The sequence below is a fragment of the Monodelphis domestica genome, chromosome 2 (genome assembly GCF_027887165.1).
Source record: "Monodelphis domestica isolate mMonDom1 chromosome 2, mMonDom1.pri, whole genome shotgun sequence".
Classification (NCBI taxonomy): Eukaryota; Metazoa; Chordata; class Mammalia; order Didelphimorphia; family Didelphidae; genus Monodelphis; species Monodelphis domestica.
The window spans coordinates 357,416,298-357,438,881 of record NC_077228.1 but is presented as its reverse complement, the minus strand read 5'-3'; the positions used below and the strand labels follow the sequence as shown (position 1 = coordinate 357,438,881).

The 22,584-nt window shown below is 35.2% G+C and overlaps 1 protein-coding gene across 2 annotated transcripts in view; it reads left to right on the top strand.

Annotated features, from left to right (window-relative positions):
* Positions 1-22,584, top strand: part of MMS22L (MMS22 like, DNA repair protein) — a 154,354-nt gene that overhangs the window by 102,397 nt on the left and 29,373 nt on the right. For both annotated transcript variants that reach the window (XM_001377373.4, XM_007484352.3), the window contains 5 exons: positions 9,040-9,233; positions 11,421-11,571; positions 15,982-16,133; positions 16,918-17,060; positions 19,301-19,460. In XM_001377373.4, coding sequence (XP_001377410.2) covers positions 9,040-9,233; positions 11,421-11,571; positions 15,982-16,133; positions 16,918-17,060; positions 19,301-19,460 — 800 coding nt within the window. The remainder of the gene's footprint in view (positions 1-9,039; positions 9,234-11,420; positions 11,572-15,981; positions 16,134-16,917; positions 17,061-19,300; positions 19,461-22,584) is intronic.

Here is a 22,584-nt window from a genome sequence, read left to right as displayed (position 1 = left end):
ATAATGCCTATAATTTATATTTACTTCTTTTATCTCCAGAAAGGATCACACATATTCCTTTAGTTTATGTTAAGGTTTCAGGAGTAGCAGTATTGTCAATAACATAGCAGAGTTCTGTTTTTATCTTGAGTCTTTTTGCATTTGTCAGTAGCTAAGTTCACACTTTATATTCCAGTAGGAATATTGTAACTATCAGAGACAATCTATCCATGTGACATCTGATGGAGATCTGTATTGGCCCCTCCTTTTTGCTCTCTGTCACCAGCCCTGACCCCACCCCACCCCACCTATCTCTGTCTGTCTGTCTGTCTGTCTCTATCTCTATCTCTCTTTCTCTTTCTCCCTCTCTTTCCTTCTCTTCCCTTCCCCCCTCCTGAAACCCTTCCCCCAGGGTAGTTTCACATTTCCAAATACCAACTGAAACATTTGCTTGTATGTTCTGTGGTCACCCTAAGCTTCACAAACATAAGGCTAAACTCATCTATTCCACAAAAACACTCACCCATTGCAACATCTCTATTTCCATCAATTGTCCTGTTGGGAGTACTGTGGAATTCTTTTTTCTCTAGTCTCAGCCTCTTTTTCCCTCACTCATTGCATATCTACACCCATTGCACTCATATCTACTCAGTTATCCAAAGTTTCTCATTGATAAAATTTCTTTTTTTTTTAAACCCTTACCTGCCATCTTTGAATCAATACTATGAATTGGTTCCAAGGCAGAAGAATAGTAAGGTATAGGCAATGGGGCTTAAGTGACTTGCTCAGGATCACACAGCTGGAAAGTGTCTCAAGTCACATTTGAACCCAGGACCTCCTTTCTCTAGGCCTGGCTCTCAGTCACTGAACCACCCAGCTGCCCTTTTATTTGTAACTTTTTTATGTCCATCTTTTCCTCTCCATTCCCATTATCAGAAATGAAAATGAAATACAGGTCCTTATAATTTAATACCTAGAATACTATTGGAAACTCCATATTACTCTATCTACCACTAATCTCTCCCGTACCTACCCTATTCTGCATGTCAACATGATTAATTTTCTTTAATGCATCATCCTGATCATGTTACTCTCCCATTAGGAAGCCTTCGGTGATTCCCAATTATATTTAGGATATGTAGTCTAAACTTCTCAAACAGGTATGTAAGGCCCCTTTCAATTTGGCCCCATCCTACAGTAATGACTGCCAACTAAGAACACTCATACAATTCGATTCATTCCCTGTATTTAACTAAATCTTTTCTGTTCTTCTGTAGGCAGTTCAAGTCCATTTTCTTTGACGTCTTCTGAGGTCCCATTCTCTCTCTACCAGGGTGAACCCTCTCTGCTGAATTTCTCTAGTATTTTTGATCCACACTGTTCATATGGCATGTAGCTGTATATATATTCATGTACCAATGCTAATTATAATCTCCTAGATATTTGCCCTACATTGCAAAAAAGGAGTCCTGGATTCCAAGATCTGTGGTTATTTGAATTTATTTGCTTTCATTTTACCTCTGTGTGTGTGTGTGTGTGTGTGTGTGTGTGTTCATGACTTTATTATCCCCTGCCCTCAGTACTTAATAAGCTGTTCATTATATGTGACCAGATTCATAATTCCAATGTATCACATCTATAGTTCTTTTGTAGCCAGTGCTCTTCCCTTTTTATCTCTTGTGTCCTTTGATCAAACTCTCATCATGGCATAATGGGAAATGGCCAGCCTTAGAAGTGGCCCACCTGGGCTCTGGGTCTGTTTCAACCCCCGACTAAATCTGACCTTGGACAATTCAAACTTTGGGCCTCAGTTTCATTTTATAGCTACGTTTCATTCAATCTCGAGACTTCTATAATCCTTGAATTCTTCTCTCTTAAACCTGACTATTCCAAACTGTAAGTATAGCAAAAGGGAGCAAAGTGAAGTCCTCGACTCCTTATTTAGTTTTTTATCAGGAGAATGCTCTGTATCTCTTCTAAGGCTCTTATAAAATCAAATGTTTGCCGTAAAATATATCTTTTAAAGCACTTCTGATAGAGGTCCTTAAAGTTTATGGTAATATGGTAATAATGTTTTAAGGATGTATTCTTCTTCATGTCCTAGCACATGTGTAAACATTTGAGCGAGTTATAATAATAATAATAGCTTAAATTAACATAGAACTTACTATATGCCAGGTACTGTCCTCAGTACTTTACTCTTATTAGCTTCATTTTACAAATGAGGAAACTGAAGTAAATAGAAGTATAGAATGATTTGCCAAGACCAGATTTGAACTCAGGTCTTCCAGACTTCAGGCTCATTGCTATCCACTATATTGAGTGTGTGCTTTTTTGTCTCTACACACACATAGACGTATATGTGTGCACATGTTATATTCCTGTATTTGGCTTTGCTTTGTCCATATATATGAATTATTAATCTCCACCAACTATTTATTAATGGTAACACCAACTCGTAAACCATAATTTGGGGACCTGGAGAAGGGAACAAGGCAATTGAAATTCCCTGGGGTTAGAATTCTAGACAAAACATGGTTAAGATCCCTAAAATACATTCATTACAAGTCAGCAAAAAGGAAGACAATCACAAATCAGAGACATAAAAGCATACATGAATATCAGAGTGATGGTAAGAAATGTGTCAAAAACCAGACATCCTGGCAGAAACTAGGAACCCCCAAATGTGAAGGGTAGAAGGCATTGCAGATGATGAGAGGGCAGGATTTAGTAGGTTTATGTTAACTAATGAAGAAAAGGGAGAAGTGGACGCGAGACATTAGTAACAAGCAATGTTCTCTGACCTCAGAGAACTCCTATATGTTTCCTGCTAGAAGACGAACTAGTTCTCAATATGACTAGCCTAGGACAGATGGATAAAAACAGGTAAATGGCTGGGGGAAATGTCAAATATTGATGAGGTCCAAAGGGACATTTCTTTCAACTTAAGCAAATCGACGGTGATAATATCTACTTGAGCCTTGATTTCATAACTCTGTCATGCTATAATGTCTCCAAATTAACAGTCTAGCTGAACATGGATCTAGAGAGTTCAGTGCAGAGTACTGAACCTGGGAATCAGGAAGAGCAGAGTTTGAATTTTGTTTCAGACACTTATTACCTGTTTGATCTTATGCAAGTTACTTAGCCTTGCTGTGACTTGTTTGTAACATGTGAATAATAATAGTATTTGCCTCCTGGAGTGGTTGTGAGGAACAAATGAGATAACATTTATAAGGAGCTTTACAAACTTTAATGCACCAAATAAATGCTACTACAGTAGGGCCCGTATTTGTGGGGAATAAGTTCCAAGACCTACTGTGGATGAAGGAACCATAGATATAAGTGAAAGCCTATGAAACCCACATGTAATATGATTTTCTCATATATACATAAATACATATAATAAAGTTTAATTGATAATTTTTTAAACCCTTACCTTTCATCTTAGAATCAATACTGTATATTGGTTCTAAGGCAGAAGAAAGGTAAGAGCTAGGGTTAGGTAAGGGGGTTAAGTGACTTGCCCAGGGTTACACAGCTAGGAAGTAGCTGGGGCCAGATTGGAACCTAGGACTTCCTATCTCTAAATTGATAACCAACATTAAATGCAATAATAATAATAAAATAAATTATGCATTACTGTTCTATACTGAACAGTAGCCCCCTTTATCTTTAGGGGATATGTTCCAAGACCGCCCCCCTCCCATGAATGCCTAAAATTGCAGACAGTTCTGACTTTTAACTTTTAATACCTGGATTAACTTTTACTGCTTTGTACTGTGCCCCTTTTCCCTCAGCTCCTAGCCTCTCATCTGATCCTATTTTTTAAAAAACCCTTTTAAAAAACCCTCCAAAAGAAAGCAAAACTGACAGACAGAGGCCTCTGATACCAGCAGTCCAGCACCAGGGACAGACCTACAGGCACAGAAAGAAGAGACCTTTGCCCCCTTTACCGCCTGCCACCTACATGTCATTTTAGGGTTCCAGACTCCACATGTGCTGGCCCCCTCCCTCATCTGGCAAAAGCCCTCTTCCTGTTTCTCTTCTTCCTCTGGAATGATAGAAAGCAAAACTATGGATAAGGGATGGGGGGCTACTGTACTATCATCATCATCATCATTCATTCAATTTACTCAATAGCCATTTATTAACCTAATTTGTTCAAGGGAGTTTGCTCATATAAAATATCTGTTCAGTTATAACATAAACCTGTATCCATTATGCTATTTATGTTGGGTGTGAATTTTTCAATTTATTTCATTCAGTTTCTCCTAATTACATGTAAAAATAAATTAACACTCATTTAAAAAAAAAACTTGAGCTCCAAATTCCTCCATTCCTTCTATATCCCTTGACAATACAAGCAATATGCTATTGATTATACATTTGAAGTCATGTATGTTGGGTTTTATCTACATGTCACATTTTACCTTTTCTGAAGGATTACCCAAGGGTATCTACTTGCCCCTCTTTTCTCTTGTATGCATTGAAATGGGTAGAGCAGACGGTAGCTTTTAAAAATAAGTAGGAAGTAAGAATAACTTGACTAAAATAAAAAGCACCTTAAAACAACAACAACAAACTGTTGTCTTTTTCTGTTTTCTACCAAGTTATCAACTCTTTACTTCTTATTTGTAAATGTACCTAGAGGCTAGTGTTCAATAGATGCAGCAAATAAATCTAATAATTCTTTTCTCTTTGGTCCTTGAACATTTCTTATGTTCTAGAAAAAATATGGTAGTGGTGGTAGCAGTGGTGGTTTTTCAGGAATTGAAGAAGAGAAAATAAAGTACTTGAGAATGATAGAACCTTTTCCTAACCTTCCCCCTTCAACTGCCAATGCAATGTATTTCTTTGACATTTCTTGCTTGTATCTAATGTCTTTACTTTTGTGTTTGAATAAATTGTTATAAAGTCATTTTTAATGTTATCTCTTGTGGTAAGAATAAGGTCATTTTAAAATGATATGCCATTAATAGTTAAAACATTTCACTTATGAAGTTTTATGCATATTCCCTACAGTATATAGCTTTGTTTTTCAGTTTAAAAATATGGGGCAGATAATGAACAATGCAAAAAAGAAAAAACAAACAAACAAACTTTTAAAGAAAATCAATACCTTCCATTTAATGAGGAATTTTTAATAATGTATAGTTTTACCTAGGAGGATAGATTTATATATATATATATATATATATATATATATATATATATATATATATATATATATATATATATATATATATATATATATATATATATATATATATATATATATATATATATATATATATACTTTTTGAATTTTACTTAAATTATTGTTTTTTTTCAGTGATCTGAATTCAATTATCCTTTAAAATAGTTCACTGGTTAGCATCTTACCATTTCTCCTTAGGAAAGTCAAAGAGGATAAATTTGCTGGTTATCTCAAGAATAATTTCTTTTCTCCTCAATATCGACTTCAAAGACCTGATAGTTCCCTGGTGACCCCTTTGGCATTCTTTGCCAACATGGAATACTGGCCGTTAGCTCAGGCAGACTTTGGTTAATTTAGCCACTGTTTTCGTCTTTTCTTAGTCTCAAGGAGGAACAGAGTAAATTTTCTGAATGTTTGACTAACCTTTGATTATTAAAGGTGTTAAATGAAAACATCTCTGCCATAATTTAGTGCTTAATCTGTACATAATGAAAATACATTTATCTATTGCCAATCTCAGGGATCCAAACTGCCTAACCCAAGGAACAACATCTCTCCTTGATAGTGGGGTGACCCCAGGTTTCTGAAAGGAAGTGACTGTGGGTGTCCTTCATCTTCCAGAACTATTCTCTGAGGAGACATATTCCCTCTGTCAGGGGGACAAGATGTGGCTACCTCTCTCCCAAAAAAAGAGAGGGGAAGAAGAATCTTCTCTCTCCCTCTCTCCCCATTCCTTCCCTACTTCTATTATAGTGGTGAACCCAGGTAGCTGGCCAAAGAATCCACCAGCTGACAATTGAGAGTGTCTGGGGGGAGGGGCAGCCATCTTATATATTAGAATTCTGTGAGCCCAGCTTACAAGGCAAATTTAAATTGACACCTTTTTTTCTTTGGGGAGGCTTAGACAGATATTGGGGTCAATGTGGGGTACAGAGAAAAGCAAAATGTACCAAAAGATACTGTGGGCTAGCCTTGTGCTTTTGATAGTGGCCTATTTGTATTACTCAATCTTTGGGGCAATTTCCACTATATTCCTTGATTTCCTGGGGGCAGTTATGAATATAACTAAATGGGAACAAAGGAGAACAGAAATGGCATCTTTATGGCCAATGTTCCAGGTAGTCTATGGATCTGTCATGATGATTTGGCAATTTTACACAACAATTAGAAAAGGACTTAAAGTAATCTTGGGCAAGGGTGACATTAACAACTTGGATAACAGACTTGACAAAGTATTCTCACAGATGGCAGCCATTACAGACATGTACTAGGACTTCAGGCAACAACAGCTCTGACTGTAGGAATTTGAGAAAGTAATGGCAGATAAGCAGACCATTATAGACTGAGGGACTGGCAGAGGCACAAAAAATCATGCCTCTTAGAGATTTTGCTAAGTTCACCCAAGATTCAGGGGTTTTACCTATGAAGGTCCTTAAATCAGGACCTGATTAAATCAGGACAGGATTTAGAGACCCTATGAAAGAGAATGCCTCAGTTCTACACAGAATCTTTCAAATGTTTGTGTGAATTAAAACGGGCTTTCAAACTTTTTGAACTAATCTTTGAGAGCATAGAAATTTTACTACAATTTTTCTATTACAATTGGTTGATTGATCTTCAAGATGGAGGAGGGTTTCTAAACCAGGAGTTCTTACACGAAAAAGTATCCTTCAGTTACCTCAAGTGGGAAACCTAAGGAACTACCAAAATCTTTATCAATACATTTCAGTCCCTGTGTAGGAACGTGCCTATTTGAAAATGTTTGGTCTCTTATTTGGGAATGGTCAGGTGGCAGTTGTTCCTTCCTAGGGGCAGAGAGTTAGAATCCATTGAGATAGTGGGATTGGAATGATTTTAGTTCTTCAAATGTTTATCTATCCAGCTTGAACTAGTAAGTAGAACAAAACAGTGACTACATGAAAAGTTGCTGGTGGAGACACTTGTTTAGACTGTAGTGTGTTGACCTGGAAAGACAACGGAAGGCAGGTGTGCTGACATGCTTATAATCCTGCCTACCTGGGAGGCTGAGGTTGATGAATCTTTTGATGAACTCAGGAGTTCTATCTTGAGTGGGCTAAGTTGACCCAGTGTCTGTTAAATCTTCCTTAAATATGTTGAGCTCCTGAGTGTGAGGGGCCACCATTCAAGGACCAAAGCTCTGTGATCAAGTCCATGAGTAGTCAGCACATTTCCAGCTTGGACAGATAGAAAGACCCAGTCTTTGTTGTTGTTTTTTATTTGCTTGTTTGTTTTGTTTTTTAAAGGTAAACTAAACTGTTTGCATATTTTTGGGATACAGCCCATTTGGCCTAACTTCAGATTGGGGTCAGTATTCAGATTCCATTAGTGCTGAAGACTCTTGGTTGGGGAAGTTCCCTCTACTATGCCAAAGAATATGTTCTCTGCAATTTATATTCTTAGAGAAATTGCTTAGGGCATAGAGAGATTAAGTAATTTGCCTTGGTTAGAGGAGAAACTTGAACCCTACTTTTAGTGGCTCCAAAGCCAGTGGTCCATTTACTGTGCCAGGGCTCTTTCTAAGTTTTACAGATCAGGATATAGTCTACTTAACTTTTTGCTTACTTATTTGCAGTTCTGTGACATGTAGTAAGACTTGGCCTTGCATCCAGTCTGCTCTTTATGTAAAATTACTTTATTACTAGTGCACTTGTCCTAATGAGTCTCATGAGATGTTCATTTCTTTTAGAATACCCACTTTCCCCCAGGGAAACAATTTAAAAAAATAACCCCAAAAGAATGGTGAAATGGCTATAATAAAACATTTTCTGTTATGACTACCAATAGTTTTTCTTAATGTTATAGTCTATACATATTAGTGGTATGGCAAGTCTCTCTTCTCAGCTCCATGCCATTATCTTATAAATATCTCAACTCTGAGTTTACAATGCTGTTTATAGATTTAATAAGGCAAATGTAATAATGTTGCCTGTGCTTTAATGCACAATCTCAATTGAGTTGACCACAAGATAAATAGAAACAGAAACGATAACTTGTTCCTACATATTGTTTTTAATAAGCATGTTATTTAGTTGATCAGCTTCCTGCAATAATGCCTTCTATCCCAGTCTCTCAGACAAATTGGCTAATGCTTTCTCATGCTTTTACTCAGGGAGTATTGGTTCCCTGAAGATATCTCTGTATTAAACTTCTAGAAAATCCCAACTTCTATATTAGGTTAAATAGAGAAATATGACTGTAGAGGAATCAAGAAAAGAACAGGCATTATCGAATTCATGTTGCATTATTTCTGAGTAGAAAGCAACTTTTTTTACTTGCTGTTTACAAGGCAATAAGCAAGAGCAAGACCTTTGACATAACAAAAATACAGTTTTGGCTTTAATTTCTGGTACATGCCTTTTTGAAAAAAGAATCATGATTTTAATGTGAAACATCAGTAAATTCATTTTTTGGATACATGCTTATACTTAAGCCCACAAAAGAAAACTGTTTTTTTTGGTGGTGATTTTTTTTTTCTTAAAGTTCATGCCTCGATTGGAAGTAAAATCACTTGTCATGCCAGCTAGCAGTTGCAAAATGCAAACCTTCATTCTTTGGCTGCCTATTTCTCATTTGGTTCTGACATATTAAAAAGCATGTAATTAATGGTTGACATTAGTAATTAACATTAACTTTATGGTGCTTAATATGCCATCATTCATCCATCAAATAACTGAGATGCATTAATGTCTTGGCATAAAGGTTTTAATTATATAAAATGGTCCTTCAGTTTTCATATGGTATATTTGAAAGAAGCCCAAAATGTAGTAACAAAAAAAAAAGGAAAAAAGATTTCTATAAGCATTTGCTGAGTATGAGTGGTTATTTTTATTTCTCCTTAGGAGTGTGTACCAGCAGTCATGCAAGGAGCTTCCAGGGGAGAATTCAGGCCTGAGTGTGCCAGTCTCATCAGTGGCTAAAGAGCACCACCTGGCTGCAATTGCCCAAGCTCTCTGGAGAAATTTCTTTCCTTTCCTCAAGAGCCAGAGAATGTCACAGACGGTGCCTATCCCTCAGCTTGCAGATACAGCTGCAGGTCAGCATTCATCCTTTATTTACTGTTGACTATTTACTTTACTCCTTACAGATTGCTGTTGTTTTGTCATAATTTCTTGTCTCCACTAAGTTTCTTGCTGCTGTAGCCGTTTGAATGTTAAAACATTTTGACAACCACAAAAACAAAGCTGCCTATTTTAATAGGCCCTTTTATTTTTATCCAACTATGATTTATTAGAGACAAGGCTTGTTTTTTCCTGAAATGAATGAGATATTATTAGTAGTATTGATAACAACTACGGATAGTAATAATTCACATTTCTATAGGATTTTAAGATTTATAAAAACCACAGTCTCACAACATCCCAAAGCTGCTCTTTTTCATCCAAAGAAGATTTTTATACTTAAAAGAACATTTTGATTGGTATTTCATGTTTTCAGAAAGTATCATTGCTATGAATTCAAATGATTTTTATAGTTGAATTGCATAAATCTATATCTAGGCTTAAACAGGTTATTTTATATGAAAAGCTGTTCTGTGTGGAATATAAAAACAGTGGAAATAACATTGTTCTCAGTTAAACTAAGTAGGTCAGTTTGACTACTTGTGTGACCTCAGGAAAGTCACTATGGGCCTCAGTTTCCTCATTTATAAAATGACAAGATTGGACTCCATGATTTCTGAATTTACTTTCTGCTCTAAATCCATGATACTCCTGAATTCACCTAAGATACTTAACAAGAATACAAATCAGAATTTAAGAAGGTGATAAGTCAGTAGGGGTAATAGTAATAGTAATAGTAGTGGTGAGGTGATGGTAGTTGTAATAGTGGTAGTGATGATAGTAAGTAAAGTAAATAAAAATGTTGGTTTGATAATCACAAATTATATGATTTTATAATATAAATTTTGATTTTTAACATTACAAATGCTCAACAAGTAAAAGTAAATAAATTACAGCATATTCTCAAATAAAGACTAAAAACATAAGCTATTTACATTTTGACTAGAATAATATAAGGATATGATAGAAATCTTTAAACTAATAATTTTATTCTGTTCCTATTCTAAAGCCATCCATAATATTTTTTAAATTTATTATTTTTTAAAATTCAATTTTATTTTATTTTCATCCATAACATTTTAAGTCAGTTATAGTTTCTTTTTGGTTAGCCAGAAGGCTTAAGTATTATTGAAAATGAAATATATTTTGAAAAATAGTAGACTAAAATTTGTTTTTACCCTGATATGACTAAACAAAAGTGAATCAAATTTCCTTAATCCAAATCCTTAATCTGAAGAAGAGGACATTTGAGAGTTCCTGAGCCCTTGTGTTATTTCCCTAATTAAACTATATTATCTTTTAAATAGACTTTAATAAGAAAATGGAATCATGCTATGGAGGCAGTCAAAAGAATGGTTTATATGCCAGCCATTATTGGTTTCTTCAAGTCTTTTCTCCTTAGTTGATGACTAGTCTCCTTGTTCCAGATTCTTTACACATACTCACCAACTTTTGCATTATTATTCCAATCAATGCAGAAAGACCCTAGGTTCTAGGGGTTTGGAATATTTATCAATCCATCAGTCACCAAGTATTTCTTATATAGCTATTGTGTCCTAGGCACTATGCAAGGTGATGGGATGAAAGTGCAAGATTTAATGGAGAATTGTAGAGAAAGAATACTTAAAAGCATTTAAAGGGAATATAACATTACATACAAATTAATTAGTATAAACTAAGCCCAGGGCAAAACAAGGCGAAGAGGTATTCAGTAGGATAAGGCCCATTACAGAATAGTAATTGCTGAATCAGATGAGTTTGATGTTGATAATTTATCAGCAAGAAGATATCCCAAACAGTTTTAGGGGAGCCAGTTAGTGAATCAAGAGAAATGACATTTGTGAAAGAGGATGGTCCATTGTAAAAGGTTTGACTGAATAATTTGGATCTGAGGGAATCACTATCAGTTCCTGAGTGAGCTGATAAGCATTATCCTTGAATGGTTGATATTCTGGACATAATGGAAAAGATGCAAGTGACACTGAAACACTCAACTAAAAGTCTGCCATTAGATTAGAACCACTATAGGATAATAATATTTTCTTCTATTATGTGGTATTTTTTTTTAATTACACTTATCATTGTCATTGTAACTTTTAATACAAGAGGAAGTAAACATTTTTTTTAATAGCATCAAGAATTTTTCTCCATTTTAAATCTAGGTTTTACTTGTTTGGCTTTGGACATGCCCAGAACGGCCCCCTCAGACCTTCAGCCTCAGCCAGTAATATCAATGATGCAGTTATTTGGGTGGGACGATATGATTTGGCCCCAGCTTGTATCTAGATATTTAAGTCACCTTATACAAAACAAGTAAGTACTTTTTACTTAGGGTAGGGATAAAAATATTGCTATCTTTTGTTTTTACATCACCTTCATTTCCATATGGAAGAATGTATATATTACATTTATATATAAACATTAACTATAATTACATACAAATATGTATTATTTAGATATATTTATATTATATATGTATATTACAGCCAGTATCTGTCTCTAGGTATATAAATAGATAGACAAATGGAGAGATGGATAAATGGAGAGGGGGGAAGAGAGAGAGGGAGACTATGTATATATTTATGCATTCATTATCCCCTACCTTTGCAAAGGAAGAAGATACATTTCCTTATGCCTTTCTCATAAATATACAAGCATTCATTTTGGAGTTCAGGGGATTTTTTAGATGGTTCTTTCCAGTTATAGTGCTAAATTGTTGTAGTCCTTGTCTATGTCCCCGTTGCTAGCTTTGCAGACTTCATTTTGTCTCAGTTTACATAAGCCTCCTTCAATTTCTGTGTTCTTCATGTTCATCATTTCTCATGGTGCAGTATTAGTCCATTATATTGATATGGCAGAATTCAGATAGCCATAACCCAATCATTGAATATCTACTCTCCCACCCTTCCCCCAACCCCCCAGCTCTTTGCTATTATTAAAAAAAAAAAAGTTGCTGCCATAAATACTTTAGTGTATGTTGAGGCTTTCTTTCTGTCTCTATTCTTCTTTTACTACTTTTACTTACTTTTACATACCAATTTTCCTAGCCAAGTGGCTTGGGGGAAATGGACATTTGATTCATTTTCTTAGCATAATTTCAAACTGCTTTCCAGAATGGTTATAGCAGTTTGTAGCTCCACCAACATAAAGTGTGAATTTAAAAAGAAAATCTTTCATTCCTGTAATCATCTAATTCTTCTAGATCTAGAGATGAGAGAGACCTTAGAAGACAGCAAGAGTTCAGCTTCCTTATTTTTTTAGATGAGGAACTTAAGCCAGAGAGGTGAATTGATTAGCTTGATAATCATATTATATATATGTATATATATAATATCTAAGATTTGAATCCAGCACCTAATTTGTTTCCAAAACTAGTTTGAAACATGCAGCCTTCTGCACTGGACTTTTTCAGGTTTTCTGTTCCTACTCACATTATCATTATGACATTAATAACTTAAAGAAAGATAGAAATATATTTATTTTATAGCATGATTTTGAAAGTTTATAAAAATTACTTTTAAAGTTTTCTGGGGCCTATTTTGTTCTTAGCTCAGATCCAGCAGACTGGGTTTTCTAGAAGGCCCAATAGAGCCCTGAGCCTGGAATCAGGATGACTCCTTTTTGTGAGCTCAAATCCATCCTCAGATACTGGCTGGGTGACCCTGGGCTTAGCCCTGCATGTCTCAGTTTCCTCATCTGTAAAAAGAGCAAGAGAAGGAAATGGCAAAGTGCTTCAGTATCTCTGCCAAGAACACCCTAAATGGGTTCATGAAGAGTTGAACATGACTGAAATGCCTGAACAACAACCAAAATTAATTGGTTATTTCCACACTGACTTATTATATATTTCACATATTACAAAGTTGATTTTCATAAGACTATGAAACCCAAAGGCTCTTAATATTTGGGTTAGGTGCTTCAAATTTCATGCCAATTGTTACTACCCTAAAAATAAAATTTAAGAATTAGAAATAATCTCAAAATGATTTACTCTGAGACCCTCAAGAATTTACTTCTCTGTTTTGGATCTCAGTTTGCTTTAGCTGCAAAATGAGAACGTTATTCAATTAAGGTCCACTTCACTCTAAAATTCTTTTTTTTAATTTAAATTTTATTTTTAAAAACATTTTTCCATGTTTACATGATTCATTTTTTTCCTTCTTTTTTTCCCTTTCCCCCCTCCCAGAGCCGACAAGCAATTCCACTGGGTGGTACAAATGTTGTTACTTGACATCTATTTCTACATTATTCATTTTTACTATAGAGCTGAAACCCTAAATGATATACCCATGTAAACAAGTGATAAGTTTTTCTTTTGCATTTACTCCCACAGTTCTTTCTCTCAATGTGGATAGCATATTTTCTCAGAAGTCCTCTAGTAATGTCCTAGATTATTGAATTCCTACAATAATAAAGTCCATTACTTTAGTTCCACAATGTTTCACTTTCAGCGTACACTCTAAAGTTCTATAAACAGTTTTTTCTGATATTTAGGCTCTTAGGTTGGAGTGCAGTGGGTGAGCCGAGCCTCTCTGATGAGAGTCATCTCATTTACCAGGGGGCTCCCAATTAGAAACCAAACTCTGCCAATGGAAATCAACCACCATTCTGCAGTATGGAGTCTTAGAGAATTGCCTTGAGAGGTTGTCAATCACTATGCATTTATTAAACACTTATATTCTGCCAATTAATAGTCCAGGGTCACACAGCCAGTATGAGTTAGAGGTAGGATTTGAACTCAGGACTTTCTGACACGGAGGGAAGCTCTAGCCATTTCAACATTAACTTCTCAGTTAAGCTACATGGTAGTGAGATATTGATTTCAGTTCAGATTTCTGTTTTCTTCATTTACATGTTAATTCTAGTTTTTAGCAGAAATATACATTCTTGTGATTATAGCTTACAATATTTTTCCTCTATATTTTCCATAAAGGCATAAAATAAGGTTTTTTACTCTTATATCCCATGAAAGGAATTAGCACTTTGTTTTGCAGTTTTCTAATGCACTGATCATATAATATACTGTACTTTCATTATCTTTGTGTTTTATCTCCCCATGAGACTATAAAAACTATGGAAGTTCATCCTTTGTCCTAGCTAAACTTGGTGTCCTCCCTAACACCTAGCAGAGGGTTACATTTTGTTTAGGAATTTTGTACCAAATATACCATGTGGAGTAGATGAAAATATCAGCTTTCTGTTTGTCTAACATTTTGTGGCGTTCTCTATTTTAACTTTGATTAACCTGTGTGGCGGCTAAAAACTCATAACCTTGCCTTCTCCAGACAATTCCCTCTTCTATTTGCTTTCCTTCTTGTGAGCACAGAGAGCGAGGCCCAGACAGAGCTAAAAGACTCCAGACTGCCTCTCCCTCGCTCATTGTTTGAAAGGACAAGATCTTTTAACCTTCATATTACCCATTGGTTCTTACACCGAGTGGCACTCTATGTTTCTCTGGGTTTTCTTTTTGAGTTATTGGGAAAGTAAGACATGAAGGAGCTTGATAAGCAAAAAGAATGAAGTATAATCTTCTAAAATATCAGGTAAAATTGGGTCAAAAGTATTAGATACTCCAGTGAAATTACTATCTGCCTTGTTCATCTAGACTCGACCACCCCGGGAATAGATTTCAATAAAACAATAGTCTTAGGAAGTTTATTACTGTAATGATTTACAAACAGGATTGGATTTTCTTCAAAAACAGGTTGGGCAGATTACTGCTTGCCTATCAATGGATAGATGTCCTAGGTAACGCAATTTATTGTTCTTCTTCCATGAATATGGCTGCCCAGCCTCTCATCCACCCAGAGTTCAGGGCAGCTTATTGGGCATTTTAATGCTGAAATAATTTCATACTCTTTGTGACTTAAAATTATCAGAATAAAATGTAGTGAAAAATGGAAATTGTGTAAGTATTAAATGATGCTGATTGTTTACTTCAATGTATCTCTTCTACCTTCCTTACTTTTCTACTCACTTAATATTGAGTATCTCTTTCCTTCTTAAGTGGTATGATATAGGATACATTCTGGATTGGAAGTCAAGAGTTCTATGTTCACGTCCCACTATGCCAGTTATTACAAAGTTATATTATATTGGGCATATATACATCTTTGGGCAAATTCATTTCTTGTCCTCATTTCCCTAACTTGTTAAAGGAAGAAATTGGGCCAGATTATAGATTTCCTTTCAGACCACACCTGACTTTCACATTCTATGACTGTAATCTCATAGATCTTCCTTCCTCACAATTTTCTTAATACAATGCATTCAGTTTTATAAACCCTTCCTTTCTTTTGTAGTTTCATTTCCCCCTTATCTTTCTTGCAGCATAACCTCTAAACACATGAACTGAGAAGGAGAGGGATCTTTCAAAAATAGTGTGGCATTTTATGCAAAAGGACAATTTTTATATTTGAGTAAAATGTCAGTTTGTAGATATCTATAGTGCCCTTCTCTAAATGCTGTTTTGTGATTTCTATGTTAATGTGCCTTGTACATAGTAGGTGCTTTATAGGAACTTAACAAATTACTGTATAAACTCTATGAGGCATCCAAAACATTATGAATTAACAGGATAAATATATTTTGCTTTATTAATACCAGAGTCTAATGGAGTGTATTTTCTTTGCTGGTGTGTGTGTGTGTGTGTGTGTGTGTGTGTGTGTGTGTGTGTGTGTGTGTGTGTGTATTTGTTTATCTAATTACAACCTTTTTCATTAGGACTCTATCTGAGACACTTTCCCATTCAGGCTGTACATCTTTCCAAGCCCTGACTGTACGTTCATGGATCCGCTGTGTCTTGCAAATGCATATGAAAGACCTCTCTGAGCCTAATGGCATTTTGGTTGGTATAGATGCTGAACAAACTGTTGGTAAGTGTTTTAGGGGGACACAATTCTGTATTGTTGAATATGTTGAAATTTCCCAGCTAATTGCATCAACTAATATAAAAGATATAGAAATCGATTCGTAATTAGGTATGAATATAAACAGAATTATATTCCCCTTTGCTGTCTGTTCTTTTTCTTGATGTTTTGCCTGCACCATACATGACAAATTTCTCTCATACAAAGATAAAAGAGCTTGTTTCCTTGGAAGCAAAGAACAAAAACTTGCTCCTGAGGAGACAAGCTTTTTTTTCTCCCTGAAGAAACTGATCAGAAAAAAAAGTGAAAACCTGAAGTAAATAACTAGACATCACACTGTGAACTCCCTAAAAAGAAAAATACCCAATTATGAATAATTCTTTCCCATTTTATATTAGATATTTTGCCTTTCTTCTACTTTTCCATTATTCACTGAGTGATACTTGTACTGTTTTTTTTTTATCTCTTACATACAGTCTAGTTGTCTATAGGACATATCTTCTCCTGAAGCTATTGTTTATGCCCATTTTGTAAATTGCAGGAAGGCCAGACTGAAAAAAAAAATGCTCCAAATTTACTTTGATAACTTATTACACTAGTTGGCTTTACATGAATAAATTTTTGTGCTAGAATGTTTCACAAGAACATGACTTCTTTGAATAAAGCCTTTGCTTAGTGAAAGAAACTTAATTCAGAGTCTTTGAATTTTGTGGAAATTTGAATTTAAAAAGAAAGACAGCTTCATGAATGAAGTATAGTACATTTCCTGCTATATTGTCTTTTTAAACAGAAAAAGAGTACATGGAACAGTTGGCTGAACTGACAAGGTTGCTATTTCAGCTTCCAGAAGTAAAGAATATTCTCTCAAAGGCTCAAGTTGAACATTTAGCCATCACACAAGACCCTCCAAAAGCACTTGTCCTATTCCTTGAGGTACTGTGCATTTATCAGCATAATTATATATCTCAGTTAAAGTGATATGCAAGAAAACATGACATGTTCTTGAAAAGTTGCCTGTGAATTGAATTTCTCTAAATCTTGCCTTGTGTTTTCCACTGATTTCTATTGCAGTATTGAAGATAATTATTATAGGAAAAAATTTGGACTTAAGATTTAAAAGTTTCATGCATGAATATAGTAAACCTTTAAAAATATTCAATGGAAAATATTAAACCATTGCAGTGATAAATTAGTGCCTTTGCTTAATACAGACCTCACAATCCATGTAATGGGGCTGTTTTGTGGATTAGAGTTGCCTTAAAACAAGACTTTTTGGCATATTAGTGGCTTGCATAGGACCCAAAACAGTTGTGTCTTATAAGTTGGTGATTTATGTTAATTATAGGGTTTTCAGAGACTTAAAGTAAGCCTCAAAGTACAAATACTGCTGTAACAAAACATTTTATGACAAATTAATTTGCTTGGGGATGGGAGTTATGTCTGACCTTTGAATTCAGTCTATGGCTTTATCTCTTTTCCAAAATAAATATTTCCTTTCAAAACCTCATGCTTTTAAACTTTAAATTCCCTACTTACATGCTATATCAATAGCTTTTCATGCAAAATAACCCCCTTAAGCTTATATGTTTGGTCATTCATAGTTGGTTGTAATGCCTAGTGGATTTGTAGTTAGCCTCAAACTAGAAGATATAATTGACATATAATAGGAAAGATGCAAAAAATTCTTCATGGGAGAGAAAGTTACACTGAATCTAAGTTTTAAAAAGTAAAAATGTAAGAAATAAATTTCAAGTTTATGACAAAGGAGGTATGGCTAGATAGTTGTTGGTCTGAAAAGAGGCCTGAGAGTTTTAATGGCCTTAGATGAGTCAGCAGTATGACACGGAAGCAAAAATGGCTAATGCTAATCTTGGCTTCATTAAGAGCTTCAGGGGGCAGCTGGGTGGCTCAGTGGATTGAGAGACAGGCCTAGAGAAGGGAGGTCCAAGGTTCAAATCTGACCTCAGACACTTCTCAGCTGTGTGACCCTCGGCAAGTCACTTTACCTCCATTGCCTAGCCCTCACCACTCTTCTGCCTTGGAGCCAATACACAGTATTGACTCCAAGATGGAAGGTAAGGATTTTAAAACTAAAATTAAAATTTTTAAAAAGAGCTTCAGTGAATATAAGATTAGGTAGTTTTAGTACTGCTATACTGTCTGCTATATAGTCAAAATCTGAAACATTTTGCCTACTTTGGGGTCCTGCCTTTTAGTTGAGGACATTTATGAGCCAACTAGTATAGAGCAACGAAGATGGTGGAAGCTTGAGATCTTGCCATAGGAAGGTTGCTTAAAAGAACAGGGGATGATTAGCATCAAGAAGTGGGCCATGAGTGCTATCTTTGTTATCTTCAAATATTGGAAGAACTATCATTTGGCAGTGGAAGTAATTTGTTTTGCCTGGCTGTCAAGGGCAGAATTAGAAGGCTTAAAAATTTCAGAAAGGCAGATTAGGGTTTATGATCAAGGAAATATTTCCTAAATTATTAGAGCTATCAAAAAGTGAAATACGTTTCCATGGCAGAGGTGGTGAGGTCCTTTTGATGAGAGATCTTTAAGAAAAGTCTAATTGACCCCTTGTTAGGTGTATCATAGAAGTAAAAACTGTAGGTGACTGTACTGTGGCATTTTTTTGACTCTCTCCCAGTTGAATATAGATTATAGTTCTTGCCACAGCCCCCTTGGGCTTAATCTATTGTTTGTTGTTGTTGTTTAGTTCTTTCCATTGTGTCTGACTCTTTATGACTTCTTTTAGGCTTTTCTAGACAAATATACTGAAATGTTTTGCCATTTCCTTCTCAAGCTCATTTTACAGATGAGCAAATTGAGGCAAATAGAATTAAGTGACTTGCCCAGGGCCACCCAATTAGTAAGTGTCTGAAGCCAGATTTAAACTCAAGCCTTCCTGATCCATCCAGTTCCAGCCATGATTCCACTGCGCCAGCTAGCTGCACATAACAATTATAGAACTGATTTTGGACCTCTTGTTTAAAAATCATTTTTATTGTAAGAATTGAGTCTTTTTAATCCTTCCTTTGATCTGTATGTAAATTGCAATGACATTTTAATGGAAATTTAGAGATTCAGGTTTAAGTAAATGGAGCTGGAGTTCAGCCCTACTTGTTAAACATGGAAGAATCAATCTTATTTATTTCTCCTTTATTTTTCAGACTGTTGGTATAACATATAGTAGCTTACAAACACTTCCTGAGAAGTCTGCCATGGTCACAAAGGCATTAGAATACCTTGGAGAGGTATTAAAATATGTTAAACCTTATTTGGGGAAAAAAAGTTCCAATGCAGGTCTACAGCTGACATACAAGATAATGGGTATGTATTGACCAAGAGTTCTTGGCATCATTCTCTTGTTAGTAACTCAAAATTCTGGTTTTATAGGAAGGTCCCTTACTTTGCCATCAAAGAATGAAGGAATGAATTTACTGGTCAGCTTCCAAAAATCCATACTAACTTTAAGAGCAGTAGGGGAAAAATTCCTAGTAGTATATTTCGGTGGTCTGTGACTGTCATGATTAGGTCCCCTTGTACACCTTTGATACAGATCTTCTTCTACCTCCTAATGATTTCATATTTGTTTTGCATGTACTTATTAATATACAATTTTCACTGATAAGCCTCTTTTTTTTTTAAACCCTTACCTTCCGTCTTGGAGTTAATGCTGTGTTAATACTGCTCCAAGGCAGAAGAGTGGTAAGGGCTAGGCAATGGTGGTCAAGTGACTTGTCTAGGGTCACACAGCTAGGAAGTATCTGAGGCCAGATTTGAACCTAGGACCTCTTATCTCTAGGCCTGGCTCTCAATCCACTGAGCTTCCCAGTTGCCCCCTACTGATAAGCCTCTTGAAGGCAAATATGATTTCATTTCTGTCTTTTTGTCTTTTGTGACCATCACAAAGTAGGTATCAAATAACTGCTTGTAGTTTAATTGCTAATGATTCTACCAGGAGCTCTGGAGCACATCTTCTAAATATTTTAACATTATATGGGTTCTACTGAAGAACTTGGACTCTATACTGAATTGGCCAACAGTTGTTTACTAGGTTTGGAATAGTTTTGGTTTTTAAGTTGATTTAGTGGAGTAGAGAGACCTGGAGATGAGAGGTCCTGAGTTCAGATCTGGCCTCAGACATTTCTTACATGTATGCCTCTAGGCAAGTCACTTACCCCCAATTTTCTAGCTCTTACTGCTTTTCTGCCTTGGAACTGAAACTTAATATCAATTCTAAGACAAAAGGTACAAGAAGGAAATATTCAGTAGAGATATTTTTTGAGAGGAAGTTTTTTTTCTTCTTGTTTCAAAAAATTAAAAGATTTGGCCATATGATTTATTTTTGTAATATTATAAATAAAATATTCAAGTGAAGCTTCTCATATCTTGCTTTCTGGCTTTTTACTCACCAAAGAAGATTTCTAAAAACTATTCAATAGTAAGATTTCAGTGTAAATCTTTGTAGTCTGAAGTTCTCCAGTGAGGAAGCAACATATTAAAATTCTTAAGGACCAGAGAAAGATATATTTCTGCCTGCAGGGGGCATTGTCATTTTCATAAGAAAAGAAGAGCCTTGCTCAGTTAATTTTGATGATTTTTTACTTTTTAATATTTTATAATTTTCTATCATCACCAGAACCATCACTTCTCTATAACTCCCCAGCGCCCATTCATCCCTCTTTGTTAACAAAGTTAAGCAAAACAAGCCAAGCTATCGCCCATTCTGACAAGACATAACTCGTTCCACATCTTTAGAATACCACTTGTGGCAGCTAGGTGATATAGTGGATAGAGTGCTAGGTCTGGAGTCTGAAAGATCTATAGTCAACTCCAACCACAGATATTAATAATTGTGTGACCTTGGGCAAGTTGCTTAACTTTTGCCTACCTCAGTTTCCCCATCTTTAAAATGGACACAATAGCACTTATCTTTCAGGGTTGTTGTAAGTGTCAGGACACTGGCACATAATGGGCACCATAGAATTCCTATCTATAATTAGTATTACTACTTGTGTCAAGAAGATATAGTCACATAATGTCCTCCAAAGTCAGGCTTAGTATGAGTCAGTGTTCTGATCTAACCTAGTTTTCAGAAACCTGACAGTGATAGTCAGTAGCCCAGAAATCATATACATATTTTTTTCATTAAAAGTTAGAAATGAGTTTATTACCCCCACTTATTCAAAAAGTGTAGACTAAGAAAACATAAAGACAAGTTTAAAAGTTTTGAAACTGAAAGTTATTACCTCTGGGCCAGTAATCGCAGAAGATCTACAAAATCAGCTAGGAGAAAATAACCTTATTTATTAATAGTGAGAATTTTTAAGTTTTTCTGCATTTAACATACACCTATTTTTTCAATGGATTTGTAATCTCATATAGTTGGGTGCATCCCTGCAATGATGCAACTCACAAACTAATCAGACTTGATAAGTAAAGGGTTAACTTGTATTGTTAAGGGTCTAGACTTAAGAAAATGATAGAGGAAAAAGGTTAATAGTACAGATTTAATTTAACAGAGTTCTTTTGTATTTTTTTTCTTCTGGAGAACCAGTTATTAAACATTTACTAGAACATACCATATAGTTTTTATAATTATAGTTTATTTTCAAAATATAAGCTCCTCAGCATAGAATTTTAAACTCCCAAGAATTTGCCTCTTAACTAATTTCTATGCTTTTTTTTTTTAACTCTTCTTCACATAATTAAACTCCAATGCTAATGGAGTTATTTGACTTAAAAAAAAAAGGACTTCTACCTTTTGGACTCACTGTTCTTTCTCCTAGTTCCATATATGTCCCCATATGCCTGGAAGCAAAGTCTTCCTGAGTTTTTTTCTTGAAATCTTTAGCTTTCTTCAAAATTCAGTTCAGAGACTACATCTTCCTTATCCTCTCAGTTATTCATTCTTCCTCAGATTATTTTGTTGCCTAATCTGGTTTTATAACCACTAATAGAATGTAAGGCCCTTGAGGACAAGGATTATGTTGTTTTTTGCCTTTATATTCCAAATGCCTTATTTATGCTGCATACTTCATAAATGATTAAGTGTTAGATATGCCAATTTCCATGATTATTGGAGTAAACAAGTTCAAAACAATGTATCTGTATGCTCTTAATTTATAACAAAGTAACTTTAGACCTATAAAATACTTAAAAGACAAGAAAAACATGGCATGCGTTTACATTTCTAACAACCTTTTCCCCCAGTTTCCCTTTTAAAAATCTCCAGTGACTTTAGAATTCCTGGAAATTTTACCTCTCTACTATTTCAAAGAAATGTTTTCCTTTCAGTAAAACGTTAAAAAGTGTAGCAGTAAAATTGATGTATCTTCTCTCTGTCCTATGAACCTGTAAAACAGATGGTTCCCAATAAAGTACTTTAACCTTACAGCTGATGAAATTTCCAGTTTGGACGAAATATGTATGCATGTAGAAGGTACCTATC